Genomic DNA, 21551 nt, shown 5'->3' with positions numbered 1-21551 from the left:
TATATATATATATATATATATATATATATATATATATATATATATATATATATATATATATATATAATATATATATTCTGGTTCTGGTTATATATATATATATAATATATATATATATATATATATATATATATATATATATATATAATATATATATATATATAATATATATATATATATAATATATATATATATATATATATATATATATATATATATATATATATATATATATATATATATATATATTATATATATATATTAATCTCATTATTCTCTGATTTGATAAAAACTAGCACAAATTTCCTGCTACCCATAACTTGCCCGTACTCACAGAAAATAGACAATCCTCTCATAGCTTCCAAGGTTTCTCAAGCCACGCTTCAGACTGATAGTAAAGTGGTAACTATTCTTCTAGTATTTCACACCACCATTGTCTTAATTATACACAGTACATTATGTTTTCTGTTTGGAGCCCCTATGGCTCCCCAGAGCTTACCAGGCTGATATGTATGTATTAGATTATGTCATTTTCATATATGTATGTATTGGGCCATATGTATTCAAACGGTAGGCAAAAGAACTCCAATCGACTGATGTCACAGTCTAATACAGTACCGTACATACATATCAGCTCGGTAAGCTCCAGGAAGCTTCCGGGGCTCACCCAGAAAATAGTATTTCATTACATTTAATGCTAGTTTTCTGGAGGGGAGCCCCGTCGGCCCCCGGAGCTATACCAGGCTGATGTGCTAATGTCAGACTTTGGCATTAGTCATGTGTATGGAGTTCTAGGGCCTACCGTGGACCATGGCCAGAACCTGGACCCCTCAGAGAGGCAAGGGGAGCAATGGCCTATAGAAACCCCTGTGTGGTAATTACCTAAGTGATAATTACCCAAGTGTAGTTACAGGATGAGAGCTACGCTCGTGGTGTCCCGTCTTCCCAGCACTCTTTGTCATATAACGCTTTGAAACTACTGACGGTCTTGGCCTCCACCACCTTCTCACTTAACTTGTTCCAACCGTCTACCACTCTATTTGCGAAGGTGAATTTTCTTATATTTCTTCGGCATCTGTGTTTAGCTAGTTTAAATCTATGGCCTCTTGTTCTTGAAGTTCCAGGTCTCAGGAAGTCTTCCCTGTCGATTTTATCAATTCCTGTTACTATTTTGTACGTAGTGATCATATCACCTCTTTTTCTTCTGTCTTCTAGTTTTGGCATATTTAATGCTTCTAACCTCTCCTCGTAGCTCTTGCCCTTCAGTTCTGGGAGCCACTTAGTAGCATGTCTTTGCACCTTTTCCAGTTTGTTGATGTGCTTCTTAAGATATGGGCACCACACAACAGCTGCATATTCTAGCTTTGGCCTAACAAAAGTCATGAACAATTTCTTTAGTATATCGCCATCCATGTATTTAAATGCAATTCTGAAGTTAGAAAGCATTGCATAGGCTCCTTGCACAATATTCTTAATGTGGTCCTCAGGTGATAGTTTTCTATCTAGAACCACTCCTAGATCTCTTTCTTTATCAGAATTCTTTAAAGATTTCTCACATAATATATAGGTTGTGTGGGGTCTATGTTCTCCTATTCCACATTCCATAACAAGACATTTATTAACATTGAATTCCATTTGCCAAGTGGTGCTCCATATACTTATTTTGTCCAGGTCTTCTTGAAGGGCATGACAATCATCTAAATTTCTTATCCTTCCTATTATCTTAGCATCATCAGCAAACATGTTCATATAATTCTGTATACCAACTGGTAGATCATTTATGTACACAATAAACATCACTGATGCAAGAACTGAACCCTGTGGTACTCCACTTGTGACATTTCTCCATTCCGATACATTGCCTCTGATTACTGCCCTCATTTTTCTATCAGTCAGAAAATTTTTCATCCATGATAGAAGCTTACCTGTCACCCCTCCAATATTTTCCAGTTTCCAGAACAACCTCTTATGTGGAACTCTGTCGAAAGCCTTTTTTAGGTCCAGATAGATGCAGTCAACCCAGCCATCTCTTTCCTGTAATATCTCTGTGGCCCGATCATAGAAACTGAGTAAATTCGATACACAGGATCTTCCTGATCGAAAACCATACTGTCTGTCTGATATTATATCATTTCTCTCCAGGTGTTCTACCCATTTAGTTTTGATTAGCTTTTCCAATACTTTCACTATTACACTTGTCAATGATACAGGTCTATAATTGAGGGGGTCTTCCCTGCTGCCACTTTTGTAGATTGGAACTATGTTAGCCTGTTTCCACACGTCTGCTACGATTCCTGTACACAGGGATGCCTGAAAGATCAGGTGAAGTGGAATGCTGAGCTCAGATGCACATTCTCTCAGAACCCATGGTGAAACGCCATCTGGGCCAGCTGCTTTGTTCCTCCCGAGCTCCTTTAGCATATTTTCCACTTCATCTCTAGACACCTCTATCCGCTCTATGTTATTCTCTGGAATTCTTATTGTGTCTGGTTCTCTGAAGATTTCATTTTGTACAAACACACTTTGGAACTTTTCATTTAATGTTTCACACATTTCCTTTTCATTTTCCGTGAATCTGTTTCCCATTTCCAACCTCTGGATATTATCCTTTACCTGCAATTTGTTGTTTATGAATTTGTAGAATAGGCCCGGTTCTGTTTTACATTTATCTGCTATCCCTTTTTCAAAATTTCTTTCTGCCTCTCTCCTTACTGCTGTATAATTGTTTCTCGCATCTTTGTATCGCTGGTATGTTTGGGGGTTTGGCCTCTTCCTATACTGATTCCATTTTTGTGTCTTTTGGTCTCTTGCCCTCTCACAATTTCTGTCGAACCAATCCTGTTTTCTGGTCCTGCATCTCTTTTTGGTATGAATGTTTGTGTGCCTTCCTCGTATAGTTTTAAAAATTTGGCATACATTTCATTTACTTCCCTGCCTAGCAACAATTCTGTCCAATTACACTCATTAAAAAAATTTCGAAGTTCCCCATAGTTGCCTCTCTTTAAATCGAGTTTATCAACTGTTTCAATGTCCCCATTTTCTTCTAGATGATATCTTAAAGCATATTTAATGTCTAACAGGACGTGATCACTCTTTCCCAAGGGAGGAAGGTACTGGATGTCAAAAATCTCTTCTTCTTTCCTGGTGAATACTAGATCCAGTACTGACGGTATATCTCCTTCCCTCATTCTTGTGGCTTGCTTTATGAGTTGATACAAGAATGTCTCCAGAATGAGGTTCACAAATCTGCATGTCCAAAAGTCCTCCGTTCTTGCTTCATAGGCCTCCCAGTCTATTGCTTTAAAGTTGAAGTCCCCCAGTATCAACAGTCGTGATTTATCTTTATCTGCTTGTACAATAATATCTCTCATGACCATTATGAGGCCCTCTCGTTTGTCATCCAGTTCTTCCTTTGTCCACGTGTTGCTTGCTGGTGGGCTGTAGGTATTTACAATTATCAGGTTATCATCCTGATTCCAGACCTGCAATGCCATTATGTCAATATCTCGAGGGTTTTCAAATATTAACTCTTTTACCTTCAGGTGTTTTTTCACCAGTACAGCCACTCCTCCTCCCTTCCTAGTTTTCCTGTCACGTCTCCAAACTGAGTAGCCTCTTGGGAATATGACTTCATTTATTATATTTCCTTCAAGTTTCGTTTCTGATAATGCAACAATATCTGGGACCCTAAGCTGGATTATATCTTGCAACTCCAAAGTTTTTGACCTCACTCCATCTATGTTGGTATATACAATTTTCAGGAACATGTTCCCTTTTCCTTTGCTCTTTACTCCCCCTTCCACTACTGATCTTGTTGCTTTGTTTTTATGTACCATTTCACAAGCTTTCCAGTCCCTGTCACTTTGTAAAAAAAAGAATTTCTGTCTTCTTCATTTCTATCCCCATTTAGCCGTTTTGCCTCACTTAAGTTCATTTTCAGCTTTTCTCTGTCTTCCTTGGAGAGGTCTTGTCTTATTGACCAAGATTTGCCAACCTCATCACTCTGCAGTTTCCTGGCATTTCTTAGCACTTCCATCATGTTTTTCACTCCATTAAAGGTCACCCTTAAGGGGCGGTTCTTTTCTTTCTCATATTTTCCTATTCTTCTAAAATCACTGACATTTTCCTTTGAGCCTTCTCCTAAACCTACTATTTTCTCTATGATTTTCATCTCTTCTGCCGCTCGGTCCACCCTAGATGAAATTTCCTTCTCTAAACATCCAAAAATGATTATGGACTTAGTTCTATCTGCAGTGTTTTGTACCAGTTTACTGTTGGTAACCAGTTCTTTCCTAATTGCTTGCCTAATTTCTGCTTCTTGTTGGTCATTTCTGGTTTTGACTTCCGAACACACTTCTTTGATAGTCTCTTTCTCTTTTACAACTTGAGCATATGTCGCTTTTATTTCTTCTTTATACTTTTCTAGTTCTTTATTCACCTCCTCTATGTGAGTTGTCAGTGAAGTTTCCAGTTGGAGATCCTTACCTAACTCTATGTTAGCCCTTAGGCTTGCTTGGAGTTGTTCACCATATGAGTCTATCTTCTTGTTTATTTCTTCAAAGTCACCACACTTCACTTTCCATGCCTCATTTTCTTTCACTAGTTCCTTGATTTGCTCCTCCTGATTTGTTACCTTGTCTGTTAATGCAGTAATAATCTTACCTTGTTGAAGCATACTCCCTTTTAGAGTGCAAAGCTCACTCCAAAGAGCTCCATTGTCCTCTTCTAATTTAAGCACTTTTTCTTCATACTTCATTTGCATGTCCTCAATTATCTCTAACCTGCCAAGAACACCTCCTTTCCTTATATCTTGTGTTGAGAATCCTTTGAAACCATCATCTGATGGTTGGAAGCATTCTATGTCTGCCATCGACCAGGTCAAGCATCCAGAAAGGTGAGCATTCCAAAACAAACCCCTATTCTGGTTAAAATTGCTACCAAATGCCAAACTAATGGATAGAACTCCCCAACAGAAAAAATCAAACTAGTATGGCGTCACACGTCACTCTGCCGCTGTCTGCACAGCTCCCCCCTTCCCGGGAGAGGGAGCAGGAGGGGGGAGCCCCAGACCTCTCACGTTGTTTCAGCTATCTTGAAGACCTTGTTTCCTTGTTCCCTTGAAGACCTTGTTCCCAAAGACCTTGTTTCAGCTATCCACCCATCAGTTCTTCGGCTGATGCTATAGGCACCGGTTGTGTGCTCCAGCTCCATTAGTTGTTTCAGCACTGTACCTAGAGTGTGGTGTCTGTCTTCTAGGTGGTGCATGAGCCAGGAGTGAGTCTCCAGTACTCGGGCTGCATGCACCTAGGGTTCCCTTCCCTAGGTGCCCTGTAAGTACTGCCCTTGGGGCTTGGGGTCATCTTCCACAAGTTCCTTGGGTTCTGCTCCTGCTAGGCCGTTTACTGCTTGGTTTTCGGCCGCCCTTTGTGTGCTCAGGTGTTCTATCTCCCTTGTTTGCCTTAGGGTAAGGGGTAGTTTTGCACTGATGGGGCACAGGGTGCGGTGCAGCTTGTTTTCACCTATATGGCGGCCGGCTCTGTTCTGCCTTGGGTATGCTGTCCTCTTGCGGGGGTTTTATTTTTATTTTTGTTTATCAACCTGGTGGGGAGTCTGCCTCTGTTCTTGCCCCCTGTGTCCCTTGTGTTCTCAGTATTATTCTGGTGGTTCCTCCTGCTAGGTCCCCCGTTAGTGTACACATCCCGGGGGGTTCAGTTCTTAGAAAGTTGTTTGATAGCTTTGGGTGCAGGTTAGCTGTACCCTGCCTGGGATTACCTGAGCGCGAGTCCTATTATAGTAAACGCTTGGGACCCTGGGAAACCCCTGGGGGCGTGCGGGTCCGCTGGATGTGACCCCCGGAGTCCCCTCTCGCTTCCAGCGAGTTTGAGGGTTGCTCTCACCCCTTGTCTCAGGGGTGACTGCTTTGCCTCCATCTGCTGCCTGTTGGGTTGATGACACCTTCGACCCGGAGTCCTGAGAGTTTTGTTGCTCGTGATTCGTTTACCCGGTTGTATGCTGACTAAGCAGGTGCAGGCAGCAGAGGCGTTGCACGTTGGGCTTTGGTGGTGGCAACGTTATCGTTTGTTTGCACCCCGGGAGCCCCGGAGCTGCCCCGCTTTGGTTAGTGTTGGGACTTGGGGGTGTTGGTGGCTTCGGTTCCTTCCACGCCCCCTTGTCTTTTCCCTGGATCCCCCCCCCCCTCCTACCTCCATCCGGTTCCTTACCATCTGTGGGTTCAAGGTTAGGATTGGGTTCGATGGTTTTGAGACTCGGGCGGTCTCGGGAAATTCCCCTTCCGGGGTAGTGACAGGGGACATTCGAGCCTGTTCCTCCAGCCGTGTTGTAAGAGTCTGCCAGTGGGCTCCCTTCCTTAGTATTTTCGCGGCTGCCCCAGTTTTCTGGTACGGCCTGGGATTTGGGGGGGACGGCTCGGCCCCAGGACCTGTCGTGTGGGTTCCCAGGGCTGGGGAGGGGCTGACTTGGGGGGGCCTAATGCCCCATAGGACCCCGTGGGGGGGGTGCTTCTACCCTCTAGGCAGGTCTTGCGGTTACGCGGAGTGGGGTTTTTCCTCCCCCCTCGCCATACGAGTTGTTGGGTGTCGGCCCCTCCCCGGGCTTGGTTCCTTGTCCTTTGAGTCGGTTGGTCCCGACCTGTAGGAGGGTGCTCTTCTCCGTTGCTCCCCCCTTTTTTGGGACGGGGTATCTTCGTCGTGTTTCCCCGTTATTGGGGTTCTACGTGACTTTTGGTCTCGGGTACGACTGTGCCTTTGTGTGCCTTCGGGACTGGTGTTTGCTTCTGTGTTCTCGAGGGTTCGAGTGGGTTTTCGCTACTTCCCGTATTATTGGAACATCTGTTGACTTCTAGTCTGGGTTGGGCTACTTGTAGCCCTACTTGTAGCCCTACTTGTTGGGCTACTTGTGGCCCAGTTAGTTCCCATTGGGCTTCTTGTCTTCGCTTCGTTGGCCAGTTATGTTGTCGCTGCTTACTCTTTTGGCTCCTGTCCCATGTGATGGGTTGTTTTTTCTAATTAGTGGTTCCCTAGGGTTGTGTACTGTTTGGCTACCTTTCTTGTGCAGTAGTCCTAGTTGGCACCTTCCCGCAGGGCGGGTTGTGTGGTTCGGCCAGCATGTCCTGCGCATGCGCCGTGGGAGTTTGTTTTGGTCTGGGCGCTGTACTCACCTAGTTGTACTCACCTAGTTGTGTTTGCGGGGGTTGAGCTCTGGCTCTTTGGTCCCGCCTCTCAACCGTCAATCAACAGGTGTACAGATTCCTGAGCCTATCGGGCTCTGCCATATCTACACTTGAAACTGTGTATGGAGTCAGCCTCCACCACATCACTTCCTAATGCATTCCATTTGTCAACCACTCTGACACTAAAAAAGTTCTTTCTAATATCTCTGTGGCTCATTTGGGCACTCAGTTTCCACCTGTGTCCCCTAGTACGTGTGCCCCTTGTGTTAAATAGACTGTCTTTATCTACCCTATCAATCCCCTTCAGAATCTTGAATGTGGTGATCATGTCCCCCCTAACTCTTCTGTCTTCCAGCGAAGTGAGGTTTAATTCCCGTAGTCTCTCCTCGTAGCTCATACCTCTCAGCTCGGGTACTAGTCTGGTGGCAAACCTTTGAACCTTTTCCAGTTTAGTCTTATCCTTGACTAGATATGGACTCCATGCTGGGGCTGCATACTCCAGGATTGGCCTGACATATGTGGTATACAAAGTTCTGAATGATTCTTTACACAAGTTTCTGAATGCCGTTCGTATGTTGGCCAGCCTGGCATATGCCGCTGATGTTATCCGCTTGATATGTGCTGCAGGAGACAGGTCTGGCGTGATATCAACCCCCAAGTCTTTTTCCTTCTCTGACTCCTGAAGAATTTCCTCTCCCAGATGATACCTTGTATCTGGCCTCCTGCTCCCTACACCTATCTTCATTACATTACATTTGGTTGGGTTAAACTCTAACAACCATTTGTTCGACCATTTCTTCAGCTTGTCTAGGTCTTCTTGAAGCCTCAAACAGTCCTCTTCTGTTTTAATCCTTCTCATAATTTTAGCATCGTCCGCAAACATTGAGAGAAATGAATCGATACCCTCCGGGAGATCATTTACATATATCAGAAACAAGATAGGACCGAGTACAGAGCCCTGTGGGACTCCACTGGTGACTTCACGCCAATCGGAGGTCTCACCCCTCACCGTAACTCTCTGCTTCCTATTGCTTAGATACTCCCTTATCCACTGGAGCACCTTACCAGCTACACCTGCCTGTCTCTCCAGCTTATGTACCAGCCTCTTATGCGGTACTGTGTCAAAGGCTTTCCGACAATCCAAGAAAATGCAGTCCGCCCAGCCCTCTCTTTCTTGCTTAATCTGTGTCACCTGATCGTAGAATTCTATCAAGCCTGTAAGGCAAGATTTACCCTCCCTGAATCCATGTTGGCGATTTGTCACGAAGTCCCTTCTCTCCAGATGTGTTACCAGGTTTTTTCTCACGATCTTCTCCATCACCTTGCATGGTATACAAGTCAAGGACACTGGCCTGTAGTTCAATGCCTCTTGTCTGTCGCCCTTTTTGTATATTGGGACCACATTCGCCGTCTTCCATATTTCTGGTAGGTCTCCCGTCTCTAGTGACTTACTATACACTATGGAGAGTGGCAGGCAAAGTGCCTCTGCACACTCTTTCAGTACCCATGGTGAGATCCCATCTGGACCAACAGCCTTTCTAACATCCAGATCCAGCAGGTGTCTCTTGACCTCCTCTCTCGTAATTTCGAACTCCTCCAAGGCCACCTGGTTTACCTCCCTTTCTCCTAACACAGTGACCTCACCCTGTTCTATTGTGAAGACCTCCTGGAACCTCTTGTTGAGTTCCTCACACACCTCTCTGTCTTTCTCTGTATACCTGTCCTCGCCTGTTCTAAGTTTCAATACCTGTTCTTTCACTGTTGTTTTCCTTCTGATGTGACTGTGGAGTAGCTTTGGTTCGGTCTTGGCTTTGTTTGCTATATCATTTTCAAAATTTTTCTCTGCTTCTCTTCTCACCCTGACGTACTCATTCCTGGTTCTCTGGTATCTCTCTCTGCTTTCTGGTGTTCTGTTATTCCGGAAGTTCCTCCACGCCTTTTTGTTCAGTTTCTTCGCTTCCATACATGCCCTATTATACCATGGATTCTTCTGTTGCTTCTCGGATTTTTCCCTTTGGGCCGGGATGAACCTGTTTACTGCCTCCTGACACTTTTGGGTAACATAGTCCATCATACCCTGTACAGACTTGTCTCTGAGGTCTGTGTCCCAAGGTATTTCACTTAGGAAACTTCTCATCTGTTCATAATTCCCCTTTCGGTATGCCAGCCTTTTGATTCCTAGTTCTTTTTGGGGGGAGATAAGTCCTAGCTCTACCAGGTACTCAAAATTCAATACACTGTGGTCACTCATTCCCAAGGGCGCTTCCATCTTAACTTCCCTTATATCCCATTCATTTAGGGTAAATATCAAATCAAGCATTGCTGGTTCATCTTCTCTTCTTTTTTCTCGGGTGCTTCGCCTCTCGCACTTCTCCCTTCTCCGGTATGTACCCCATCACTCTGGGGGTGTCCTGGATTACAGCTGTGGGGAGGACGCAGAGATTTTCCCTGTGTCATGGGTGTGGCCTCCTCCTTCACCTCTACCCTGCTCTCCTGCGTGTCTGGTTCTGGCTTCTTCACCTGGCGGTGCTCCCGGGATCTTCTTGGCACGGTTGGGTCGTGTCACGTTTGTGCCTCCGTTCGACAGGTGAGTACTGTATCTGCGGTCTGGCGTCTTTCGGCCGGACGCTGGATGCGGAGATATTTATATACCTGTCTTTATTTAGGTATATTTATGTACAAATATGAGACCGTCAGCACACTGGTGACTCCCTTTTCAACCCTTCCAGTCCCACTCATAGGCATGTCCAACCCATGCTAGAGTCATTCAGGGGACCCACCTCTTTCGTGTTATGAGGTGTGTGGGTTGTGGTGCTGGTTATGTACTCACCTGGTTGTGCTTGCGGGGTTTAAGCTCTGGCTCTTTGGTCCCGCCTATATGGAAGAACATGCAGGATAGTACCAGTGGAGGGCAGTGGTGTCATAGGCACACTCGGGGAACACTGCATAAACATCAGAGGTCTGCAGATGTTAAACGTCCTGCCTGCGAGCATAAGACATATTGCCGGTACATCCGTGGACATCTTCAAGAGAACACTAGCCTGTTTTCTAATGGAGGTTCCAGACCAACCTGGCTGTGGTGGATATGTGGGCCTGCAGGTTGCTCCAAGCAACTTCCTGGTGGACCAACCTCTCACAAGTCAAGCCTAGCCTCAGGCCGGGCTTGGGGAGTAAATGAACTCCTAGAACCCCATTGTGGTGTATGTTGCTGCTGCATGTGTGCCTCGGTAACGTGTTTCGCGGTAGTGTGTCCTTGTTCCTGTGTCAGGTTGTGGTGTGACACTTTGCTGCTGTTTTGTGCCTGGAGTTTGCATGTTGGGGTATGCTTGTGTTATTTTTTGTGGTCTTCGGGTCCGTGACTTGGCCCTTCCATATGCGTGGGGTTCTGTCCACGCCTGATTGTCCACCCTTGGTTGTGTTTCGTGGGGTTTGAACTTTGGCTCTTTTGTCCTGCCACTCCCCTGTCGCTTCCCTGGCATCTCCTTTGCTCGGTTTTGCCTGCACTTGCTGATGTATGGGGGGAGTCGGTTTCCACCGCTTCCCTTCCTTGTGCGTTCCCTTTGTTTCCTCCTCTGCCGCAGGGGATTTCTTCGTGCGTCCCTTGGCTTCTTGGGCGTTCCTTCAGCCTGTGTCATATGGTGCGCTTATGTGTCTTGGTCTGTTTTCGTTGCTCGTACCCCCTTGGCTCGGGTACTGGTCTGGTGGCAACCCTTACACTTTCGGTTTTCCTGACTTGCCTTGCCTGTTGGCTTTTCAGGGTCCTGCGATGTCTCGCATTGGACCCGTCGTTTCTGATCTCCTGGCGGGCTTGCTCGCATTGGGGAGCTTCGGCAGACATTCCATCTCCTTGTTTGCCGGCTTAGGCTTCTTTGGTGGTCGCGCCCGAGATCTTCCTGCGGCTCCGCCTCTTCCTGGGCTCGCATGAGCCTTGTCAGGACTGATTACGTTTTGTCTCGCGTGTCTCGCCTCCGGTTGGTGTTCTGGTGGCTTCGTTGTTGGTGTCCCACCTGCATTCTTATTTTTGGCGGTGGTATGGGGTATTTTGGCGGTCCTTCCTTTTCCTCCTGTCCCTTCTTAGGTGGCTGCGGTTGTTAGCGTCGGCTTGGTTTTTCTGGTGGGGGTTGGGGGCTGTCGTCTTGCCACATACTGTCGCCTGGTTTTGTGTGGCGCTGGCGGAGCCGCTTCGGGTTGCTTTCGGTCTTGGTGTTGCTTCTGCACCATTAGTAAGCTTTCTCGTCCGTTGTTTCACCTCTGGCCTGTTCGTGCGCCGCTTGCACCATCCTGGTCTCTGGTCAGCGTGCTCTGTCTTCTCCTTGGTTGGTGGTGCCCCTTCGGTTCAGGTTTGTTTTTCGACGGCTCTTTTTCCTGTTGGCATTTGCCTCCGGGGGTCGGGTCGCTGGGCTTCTTGCTCTCCTCCGCAGGGGTTTCTGCTCCTTTGGTCTTGGTGTTTTGGTTGTTCAGTGGCAGCCGTCTCCATCTTTTCTGGCACGGGATGGGGCTGCTGCGTTCCGGAGGGGTCCTTGGTTTGTTGGTGCTTGGTTAGTCGGGCTGGGGGGTGCGTCATGTTTTGTGTTCAGTGGTGGCCCTCCTCTGTTATTTGCGTGCCGCGGCCTCTATATCAGGGGCACGCTTTGAGTTGATCCGGTTTCGTTCTTCCCTGTTCGCGGGTGAAGGTCTCCCGGGTTGTCCGCCGTGTTATTGCAGCTAGCCTGCCTGTGTTCTTTCCCCATGCCCGTGGCGTTCGTGGCTTCGCTGCTCTTGCTGCCGTCTGGGTGGTGTGTCCTTGCTCTCATTCAGGAACGGATCTTTTGGCATTCGTACAGGGGCCTAGCTGCTCATTCTCTCATGTTGTTCCCGGGCCTTTTTAGGGCCGTGTCGGCTTGGGTTGGCGTTTGCAGCCGGTTGTCTCACTTCCGTTGAGGGGTGGGTGGTGACTGCTTCCCGGTTCCGTCTCTTTGACCTTCCTCTGTGGGTAATTAGCTCCGGGGAGCGATGGAGCTTCCCCCAGAAAACCAGTGTTGAATGTAATGAAACGCCATTTTCTGGGTGAGACCCGGAGGCTTCCCAGAGCTATACCAGGATGATATGCTAATGTCAGACTTTTGCATCAGTCATGTGTATGAAGTGAAACGTCATTTTCTGGGCGAGACCCGGAGGCTTCCCGGAATCCCTCCCTCCCTCCCTCCGGTCGGCGGTTTTTTGCGTGTTTTGACATCCAGCCTCGGTACTGAAGGGTGGATAGCCAGCGCAAGGTCTCTGGGGCTCCCCCTTTCCACTCCCGGGAAGTGGGGAGCTGCGCAGGCAACAGCGCGGCGACATGTGATGCCATGCTCGTTCGCTCGTTTCTTTTAGGGGAGTTCTATCCACTTGTTCGGCTTTTGGTAGCAATATTTTCGCCAGAATAGGGGTTTGTTTTGGGATGCTTACCTTTCTGGGTGCCTGACCCAGTCGATGGCAGACATAGAATGCTTCCAACCACACGGGGGTTTCTATAGGCCATTGCTCCCCATGCCTCTCTGAGGGGGCCAGGTTCTGGCTCGTGGTCCCCAGTAGGCCCACAGAACTCCATACACATGACTGATGCCAAAGTCTGACATTAGCATATTATCCTAGTAAGCTCCGGGTCGCCTCCGGGTCCCACCCAGAAAATGGCGTTTCATTACATTCAACGCTGGTTTTTTGTCATAACTCGTGTTGGGCTGATCGCAGACTTTATTTAGATCTTTAATATACTGTAACTGTAAATAGCATAAATAATGTTTCTATAATGTTTAAGTGATTTTAGATGATAATGATTCTTGATGAAGATTTTATAAAATTATTTTTGTTTGCAATAAGTAATGTTAATTTCCTGATAATACAGTATCTCCACTCTAGGTCCCTTCATTTGTAATACTCGTGTCTTGGCTCAGTTGATATAAAGTACAGTATCCACTCAATTTAACGGCCTACAGTATATGGGGCTGTACCCTAGTCGTCATTTCCGGAGCTCCGTTATTTCCGAAGTTAAGTCGGGTCGGGTAATTTTTCAAGTAACATTCAGGTAGGATATATTTTATACTGTATAACTAAAATTAAATAAAGTTCATTGTGTAATTGCGTTCCAATTTAGTGCCACGCCGACGATTAAGCCAGCTGGTGGCTGCTGCATGGATGATGATTGAACACGGTCTGATCAAGTCCAGATGGGTGGGAAAAATTTTGTTCATTCCTTTGTATTGCAAAATATTTCATGTATCAGTGATTGTTAATATTTTCTCATTAAAAATACATTACCTGCACTGTTCAGGGTAAAACAAAACATCTCTAAAATTTTATTGTTATGACACAGGCTGTGGCGGCCAGGCCATAATAATGGCGATCGAGACTTGTCACTGAGAGCTAGCCAACGCGAAATATTTTGAGCTCACCTTTTCTCTGCTAATGATAGAATATACATTTGCAGAGATTAATATGTAGCTTTTGTTGAAAAAAAAACTATGTTGAAATACTATAATAAAATTGGTAAATTGACTTACTTTTAATGAAGCTGAAGATTACGTCATCCTCTGCAGCGCTTGTTTTATATTGTTCAATACTATATACAGGGTACATACAGTATGAACACTTATTTTCAGGCATTCACTTCACACAACAGCTAGCCTTACTACTAATTCACACGAGTTCTAATTCTAATTCACAATTGAAAATTATTTCTACTGTATATTTACACTGTACAGTATCTTTTTGTCAAGGCTTAAATAATCATTAACACTTACAATACTGTACTCTATCAACACTTTTTACATTAATTTATATGCCTTTCACTCATATTTTATATCGTTAGTGGAGGCTACACGACTTTTGATGGGAATTCAGCATCAGCGGGTGCAACATGGCTTGCAGAGCATTCGTTGCTGGCAGATGCTCCATGACTTGTCGATGGGAATTCAGCATCGGCGGGTGCAGCATAGCTTGCAGAACATTCGTTGCCGGCGGAGGCTGCACAACTTGTTGATGGGAATTCAGCATCGGTGGGTGCAGCATAGCTTGCAGAGCATTCATTGCCAGCAGATGCTGCACGACATGTTGATGGGAATTCAGCATCGGCGGGTGCAGCATAGCTTGCAGAGCATTCGTTGCCAGTGGAGGCTGCACGACATGTTGATGGAAATTCAGCATCGGCGGGTGCAGCATAGCTTGCAGAGCATTCGTTGCCAGTGGAGGCTGCACGACATGATGGGAATTCAGCATCGGCGAGTGCAGCATGGCTTGTAGGGCACTCATTGCCAGCGGATGCTGCATGACCTGTTGAATTCCCAGTGGTTGCTTTCACAAACCACTGAAATCATGAATTTATCTATTTTTGTCTGAATCTGATTTTCTCTGGCTAATATTCTGAGACGTTGCTCTCAGCCGCACGTGTTAACAGTAAACAATGCGGTCACATGGCCAGGCGCAGTACGTTCTAGGTCCGTGGGGAAAAAAAACCTATTGCGTATACTATAAAAGGTATTTAATAAGAAAACAAAGAATTTTGTTTAATAACAATTGTTTTAAAATATTTTATTAATAATAATTTAGAATTTTCTTCATAAAACTGAATCATTTTAAAAGAAAGTTAAGATTTAATATACCACTCTGGATGATCGCCTGGTTGCCATGTGAGGGGCTGCCGATAACAAAACAAAACCAACAATGACCGTCGGTAATATCGACCACCAGACCGTTATAAGAGGCTCCAGATACCGATCTCCCAAACCGGTCGTTAATACCGGCAGATCGGTATAAAAGAGGCCATTAAATTGAGTGGATACTGTAGTTTAAAAATGTTTCACTTTCAGTTTTAATTCAATCCTATGTTTATCCATCACTGCCTCCTTGTAAAACCCAATCATAAACATGTCAGGCTTATGACAGCTATGTCCAATGATAGGTGATGTAATGCCTTTCTCAGTGTTAAAGTTATTAAGGTAACTTGTCAACACAAGTTACTCATCCATCCATCCTAATTATTTATTTGTTTTTAAAAAGTTGTAATTTTCTTAATAACAATCTAATAATCTTCTCGTTTACTGCCTTTCAGGGAACACACAGAGTGTCCGGTTACCTCGTGTAACTGCAAGTGTATGTCATTAGACACAGTCAGCAAGGTAGCCTCTTCGTCAGTATCTGTACTAACCAAATGATTAGAGGAGTGCCATATTGAGATGTGTAGAATTTGGTGCTAAGGCTAATAAACCAAATACAATACTGTATTTGCTTTTATGGTCTTCAAGAACTTAATAAATATTACAGTAAACATTAATTTGCACATGTAAAAATAAACACACTTGAGATGTATCAGACTACTAGTATTTGATTTATATTAAATTAAAAGAACTAGGATTAGTCATTACATACTTTACCCAAACTATGATGATTACTACAGTAGACATCTATTAATTCACGGTATTAGTGTGTTAATGGACTGGCTAGGAATTTCCATCTATTATTAAAAAGAAGAGATAGATTCTTGGAACCTCAGTCCCCACTCTCCAACACACAATAACAAAAACAGAGTTGTCCCTTTAGTCAAGTTTCCATTGCTGTAAGGATATTGGCAACACATGCCAAGCTATACATGGAGACAATAGGAAATTCTCAATCTGGCTCTGATTGATGGTCAAAATAAACATTCCTCTACATTTAAAGCATTTTTCCAGCCATTGATTCTAATAAAGTAAGGCACAAGTAATGCTGTGCTTCTATAAACTACCAATTGGCTAGTTGACAGATCAGGGGGCAGTGCTGGTCACATAAACAAAGGTGGCCAGTGATCATACTTCACTTCCATTGCAACAAGCTCCCAAAGGAAAAAGGGCATATGGTAAACTTAAATAAAAGCCACAAAGTCATACTCTAGGCAAGAACAGACAGACTTTTCTGTTTGACATCACAAACCACACATTGCAGAAGGATGCCTTTGCTCTGGGGTCTTTGCTCCAGCTGTGTAATGATTCGTCCCTTTGATGGTGCTACAAGAGATCATCTGGCCCATTCTATTGACTCCTGGTCCCATAATTCTTGGGCTTACTGGATAGTTTCCCCAGGGTCTCTGGTGGAGTAGGTTCAGCCTACCCCTCTGTTATCATTACGTTCAGGAGTGTTGGATCAAGAATCCTTCCTCAGCTCTGCATTGTCATTGCTTTGTTGTTGTTGGACTCGGTCATGGTAGAGTTAACATCTTCTCTTCGGTGGATGTCCCGGTTTTCCAGGTCCCCAAGTGGACCCAGCAGACTTATGGTACATTCCCGACCTCTTGGGATTGACATGCTTCATTCTCTGTCCAATCTTCCACACGACCAATTTAGCTCAGGTATGGCTGGTGTTGCAGACAGACTATTGGACAGTGTTTCCAGAACTTGAGGGACATGTACTGGTACATTCCTATTCACTATAGTTCCAGGACTGGTTAGGATTTCTTAAGAATAGCCAGGCTTACTGCCTCAAGGTATTGCACTTCGGCTTGAATCTGGCTGCTCAGATCTGTACCCAGGTCATTGCAAGTAGTTGTGACTGGGGGTTTGTGTCTTGGCCTATCTCGACAATTGGCTGGTCTGGGTTCTTATCCAGTCTGTGTGTCAACTAGCCATGATTCTGGTTCCATGCCAAATTTGGACCTGGTTAGGCCTGGTTTGGGATTCTCAGTTGGCATCTCGTTCCTTGCCTCCTGCAGCAGCTTTTGCCATCTGGTGTTCGATCAGCACCAGGTGACTAGTTGGTTCAAGTGAGCGAGGGAGCCTGAACTTTGCCTGCATGGTATATTTCCTGGGCACTCTACTGGCTCCTCTGATTCCATCTATTTTGCCACTGCTAGGGCTTTCAGGTTTGTGCCCCGAATGTACTTCATCAACAATTACTTCACCAGCTTTCTCTTCAGGCTGTTCAGGGTTTGGTTGTGTAGTGCCATCCTTCCCCATTGCACAATGTGTGCACAGACCTCTCAGTTCTAGTTTTGGGTTTTGTGTCTATTGCTCACTAGGCTTCCCAGGGTCAGTGGTCGGGTCTGCTCCATTAAGCGCACAACATGGTGTGCAAGTTTGTGGCAGTCCCTTCAGAGGACTCATCTTCTGGCCTCTATCCCCCAGCTCCATTCTGACTGCTTCCTGGTGATTCATTCCCTGAACTGCCAGGGACTGCTTCAATTCCCTCTTTCCCCTCTTGGTGCTGAACTAATGTAGCTCGGCTTCTGGTTTATTGGGTTTTGGTTTTCCACAGAGTTTACTACCATTTGCTTGGTGTACAGGTGGCTGCGTTGGTGCCTCACTTGCCTCTTTTGTTGTGGTGACAGTATAAAGTTTCCTGGTGCTCCTTTTGCCTCTGTCATCTTTCTTTGGTTTTGTCCTTTTTGTTCTGGTTGATGATCGGCATCTTATTCCTAATACTGTTGCCTCTTGACTTGTCTTCGTTGGAGCCACTCTTGTTGGCATTTGCCATCAATACTTCCTCGGTGCCATTTCACAAGTTTTGTGCTTTCTTTCACCTCTGACTAGCTCATGCTACTCTTGCACTGTGTTGGTCTCTCAAATAGGGTGCTAGTGTATCTTTCCTCCCCTCAGTTCACTGTTAGACCTTCTGTCCAGGCTATTTTTCTTTGTGTTGTCTTTATTGGATCTCGCCTCCAGTTCCAGGGTTGAGGAGATTCATGCTCTCCTCCAGAGGCATGGGTTCTGTTCTTCTGCCCTGGGGGATGGTTTCTTCATTTGCAGCCTTCATTTTCTTTTCTGGCCAAGAATGAATTGGTTGGCTTCTGTAGGTCCTCAGGTGATTGATGCTTGGTTTGTCTAGCCTGGGGTGTGCATTTGTTGTGTCCAGTGGACAAAACAAATGACACAAACCCAAATTCTTATTAAATCTCGACAGCCTGCGGTCTAGCCTTGTGCCCCATGATGTTTGTAAGTTTGCCGCTCTCACGGTTGTGTTTGCCCAATCCATCCTCCTGTTTAGATAATATTTTGTATAACTATGTGCATCAGAGTACAAACATTGACGTACTAATCAATTAGATAGTAGAATTTTGTATTGTTCACTTTATAGTCCAAAAACAAGAAGCAAAAAAACAAATATTCCTAGGTCTTGTATATCACCCACATTAGGCCTCAGATATTGTATTAAGCTTAGGAAGGTTAGGTTAAGTTAGTTTAGTTTGTCTTTGCAACATGAGTAGAAAATCTTTTTCTGGTTTGTCCAAATTCAATAGTACCGATTTCTACTTTCTAAATTGCGTTGTATGTCAGTATGGTCATCATTCTTCCAGGTACTATCAAAAAGGAGCATGGGCTGGTTTGCCAATGTCTTGCTCTGATATTCGGGTGCAGGGGTTTTTGCAGTCGAACAGGGTCCTGGCAGCCAGGTATCTTGTAAATGTTCCTCCTCGTCGGCCTTGGGTCGTGTGCCACAGCCTGTGGTTTCTTTGTTATACCTGTGGTGCCCCATCTTTCCTGGTAAGTCCCCTTATTTTCCTTCTCTGTTGGTAGGTAGCTTCAGGGAGCCACAAGGGGCTCCCTCTAGAAAACCAGGGTTGAATATAATGAAATGCCAATTTCTGGGTGAGCCCTGGTAGTGCCCTGACACTCTCCTTTCCCCAGGGAGTCTGGGATGATATTTTGTCCATCATCATAGCGCTGAGGGTGGAGCAGCCAGCTAACGCGTTATGCCTCCCTCCTCCCCCGAACAAGGGGGGGAAGGGGCGAACGAACTTGCACTAGTTTCATGAATTTTTGATCATTTGTTTACATAGTTGGGGGAGTTCTTTTCACGATTCTGAGGTATCAATATTTCTTATAACCAGTAGTGGTCTGTTTTGTTTTGCTGACTTTGTGTTTACTTCCCAAGTGGTGGCAGACATGATTAAAATTCACTGACAATTTTATCATAGTGCCACTCCTCTCTGAGCCTCTTTAAAGGGGACCAGGTTCTGGTATGTGGTCCCCAGTAGGCCTAAAAGAACTCTGCAAATGATGGAACCTAGTAGTTTGGCACTATATCAGGATTGTTTCTTCGGGGAGCCATCAAGACTCGCCCAGAAATTGGCATTGTATTACATTTCAATCCTGGTTTTGTTTGTCTTGGTTGTTTCTCTATCAGTATCTCCTGCTTAATACTGTCTCTTCTTATTGTCCTGCTTTGGCAGAGATGCTGTTGCCTGCTTTTGGTATCTACACCTCTGCAATGTCATTCCGCAAGTTGTTTCATGCAATTTTTTTTACCTCTGAAGAATGAGATGGCTGACTTCCAGAGGGGTCCATTGATGGTTGATGCTTTACTGGATAGGCCTGAGTTGCATCATTTGTTTTCTGGTGGTGGCTCTTCACAGCTACCCTGCATTGCCTTCCTCCTATCACCATAATAAGCAGTGGGAAATGGCTTTGGCTAGGCTGTGTAGCAGTCACACATGCTTAACTCATGGGAACTTAATAGAACAAATCTCTGCTCCTTACTGTTCAAACTGCATTGTCCTATCTATAGTCGTACACCTCATATAATGTCCTGGTTTTCAGGATGATTGCAAGTCTTCCTTTCAAAGTTCCTCTGAGTCACTTGTTCTTTGATGAAATCTTTGGTGAATACGATACTTTTGACATCACTCGTTTTATGTCTCTATGCTCTCATATTGGCATTTTGAGTGATATTTAGGACCTTTTGAATATCTTTTGATATTGATGTGCAAAATAGTTTTCCAGACTTGGTAATTTTTTTGTATAACTTACTATTTTACTCGACTCTGATTGCAATTTATCTCATGCCCTTCCTCAGCAATAACATCGCTAATGATCAAATGCTGCCACTTTGTCAACTTTTTGGAAGTTTCTCTTTTCAGTAGTATGTCAGTCTTGTTCTTGCCCATCTTGGTGGCATATAAAAATGTTAATAGGTTTTGAAATTGCAGGAAGGCATGCATTGAATTGTAAAATTTTTATAATGTATTCAAAATATGAAGTACAAGATGTAGCACTTGGTGAGAGATCCGTGCTCACCTGCAGCTAAGGACAGACTGATACGCCATTGAATATAGCAACCAAATATGGCAAGCACATTTTTAATTGTGGTATAAATTTGTTGGCGTTGAACAAAATGCTTCATAAGCTGTGGACATAATGAATTACCTGTTATCTACTGTACTTACATTGATAAAATTAATTATAATATTGGCTGTACATCACTTCAAAGTTTGTAATATATATTTTTACCTTATTGTTAAGACATGTCAAGCATAAAAGACAGGTTAGGTAAATAATAATTACATGCAACTCTTTTTCTTAAATGTTTTGATAAACTCATTCTTTGTATATTTTATACAAGTACTTATTAATTTGAGGTAAACAGTTTTACATATTTTTATAGGATGGACTAGGTAGAAATTTACCTATTTCCAGTTGTACGCTACTGTGTGATAGATGTTGGGTACTAGCAACGTAATGCGTCATTTGGCTATTGTTAACAAGAATGAATTTCTTCAGTTAATATCCATAATGTAAATCAAGTGTAAATACAGTATACTATCTTTTTAAAATTTTGATCATAAATTTAAAAAATCTATTGTGTGTTATCCTGATGCCCCTTTATCACTTTAATCCAGAATATGCTGCTGGTTAAAAGTAAATTAAGATGTTTTATACAACAGTTCAGCTTATTGGTCCCACCTAATGTATCTTAGAAAATAAAAGTAAATATGCAAAAGAGAATCATCCCCAATTTTGGTTTCAGTGATAGACAAGTTGTTTTCCTTGACCTAGAGTATAAATATCATAATTTCAGTGCTATGTAGTTTATGTATTCTTATTGTATTTTTTGCCTTTGTAAGATTATAAAAATTTTAACTTGCCCAAAATTACTAAATAATAATACTACTGTATTATGAGTTTATTAATGCATTTTATTAATAATATTTGCCCCTGATATACATACTTTTCCAGATTTACATTTTGTTTAAATATAAATATAATTACATTTGCTTTGCTCAATTAACACTTGAGTGTGTTGTTTCAATGTACTTGAGGAAATTCTGATTCTCAATAAAATATTAAGCATTCTTCAATTTTCTCTAAATACTGTGTATATTTGCCACATCTTGCACACATACATGCAAGTATTCATAACTATGATACCCATAGAAAGATGCTGAAACCTAGTTGCAGTTGGAGAAAATTTACCAAATGATTGAATTACAGTATTTTGTTTATGTAATAATTATAAATTTATTTAAATATAAAATTATATGTGGCTGTGTGCCCTTCTAGAGATATTGGGTATAGGTCTGAAGATGTAGATTGGGTATGAAGTCGGCCCTCAATACGAGCATGTTTGGGGTGAGTAAAATTTCCTATTCTCAAGTACATTT

The 21551-nt window shown here is 43.8% G+C and overlaps 1 protein-coding gene across 5 annotated transcripts in view; it reads left to right on the top strand.

Moving 5' to 3' along the window:
* mio (GATOR complex protein mio) overlaps positions 1 to 21242 on the top strand; it is a 121650-nt gene extending 100408 nt beyond the window's left edge. For 3 of the 5 annotated variants that reach the window (XM_069328759.1, XM_069328757.1, XM_069328758.1), the window contains one exon: positions 9612 to 9795. In XM_069328759.1, the coding sequence (XP_069184860.1) occupies positions 9612 to 9780 (169 nt within the window). In that variant the 3' untranslated portion in view covers positions 9781 to 9795. Of the gene's footprint in view, positions 1 to 9611; positions 9796 to 15254 lie in introns of those variants that run through there. The other 2 variants (XM_045742464.2, XM_045742456.2) reach the window with 2 other exon arrangements.
* Positions 21243 to 21551: the final 309 nt, after the last annotated feature.

The sequence above is a fragment of the Procambarus clarkii genome, chromosome 22 (genome assembly GCF_040958095.1).
Source record: "Procambarus clarkii isolate CNS0578487 chromosome 22, FALCON_Pclarkii_2.0, whole genome shotgun sequence".
In the NCBI taxonomy this organism is placed as follows: domain Eukaryota; kingdom Metazoa; phylum Arthropoda; class Malacostraca; order Decapoda; family Cambaridae; genus Procambarus; species Procambarus clarkii.
The sequence above is the reverse complement of the archived record's forward strand: the minus strand, read 5'-3'. Positions and strand labels throughout refer to the sequence as shown.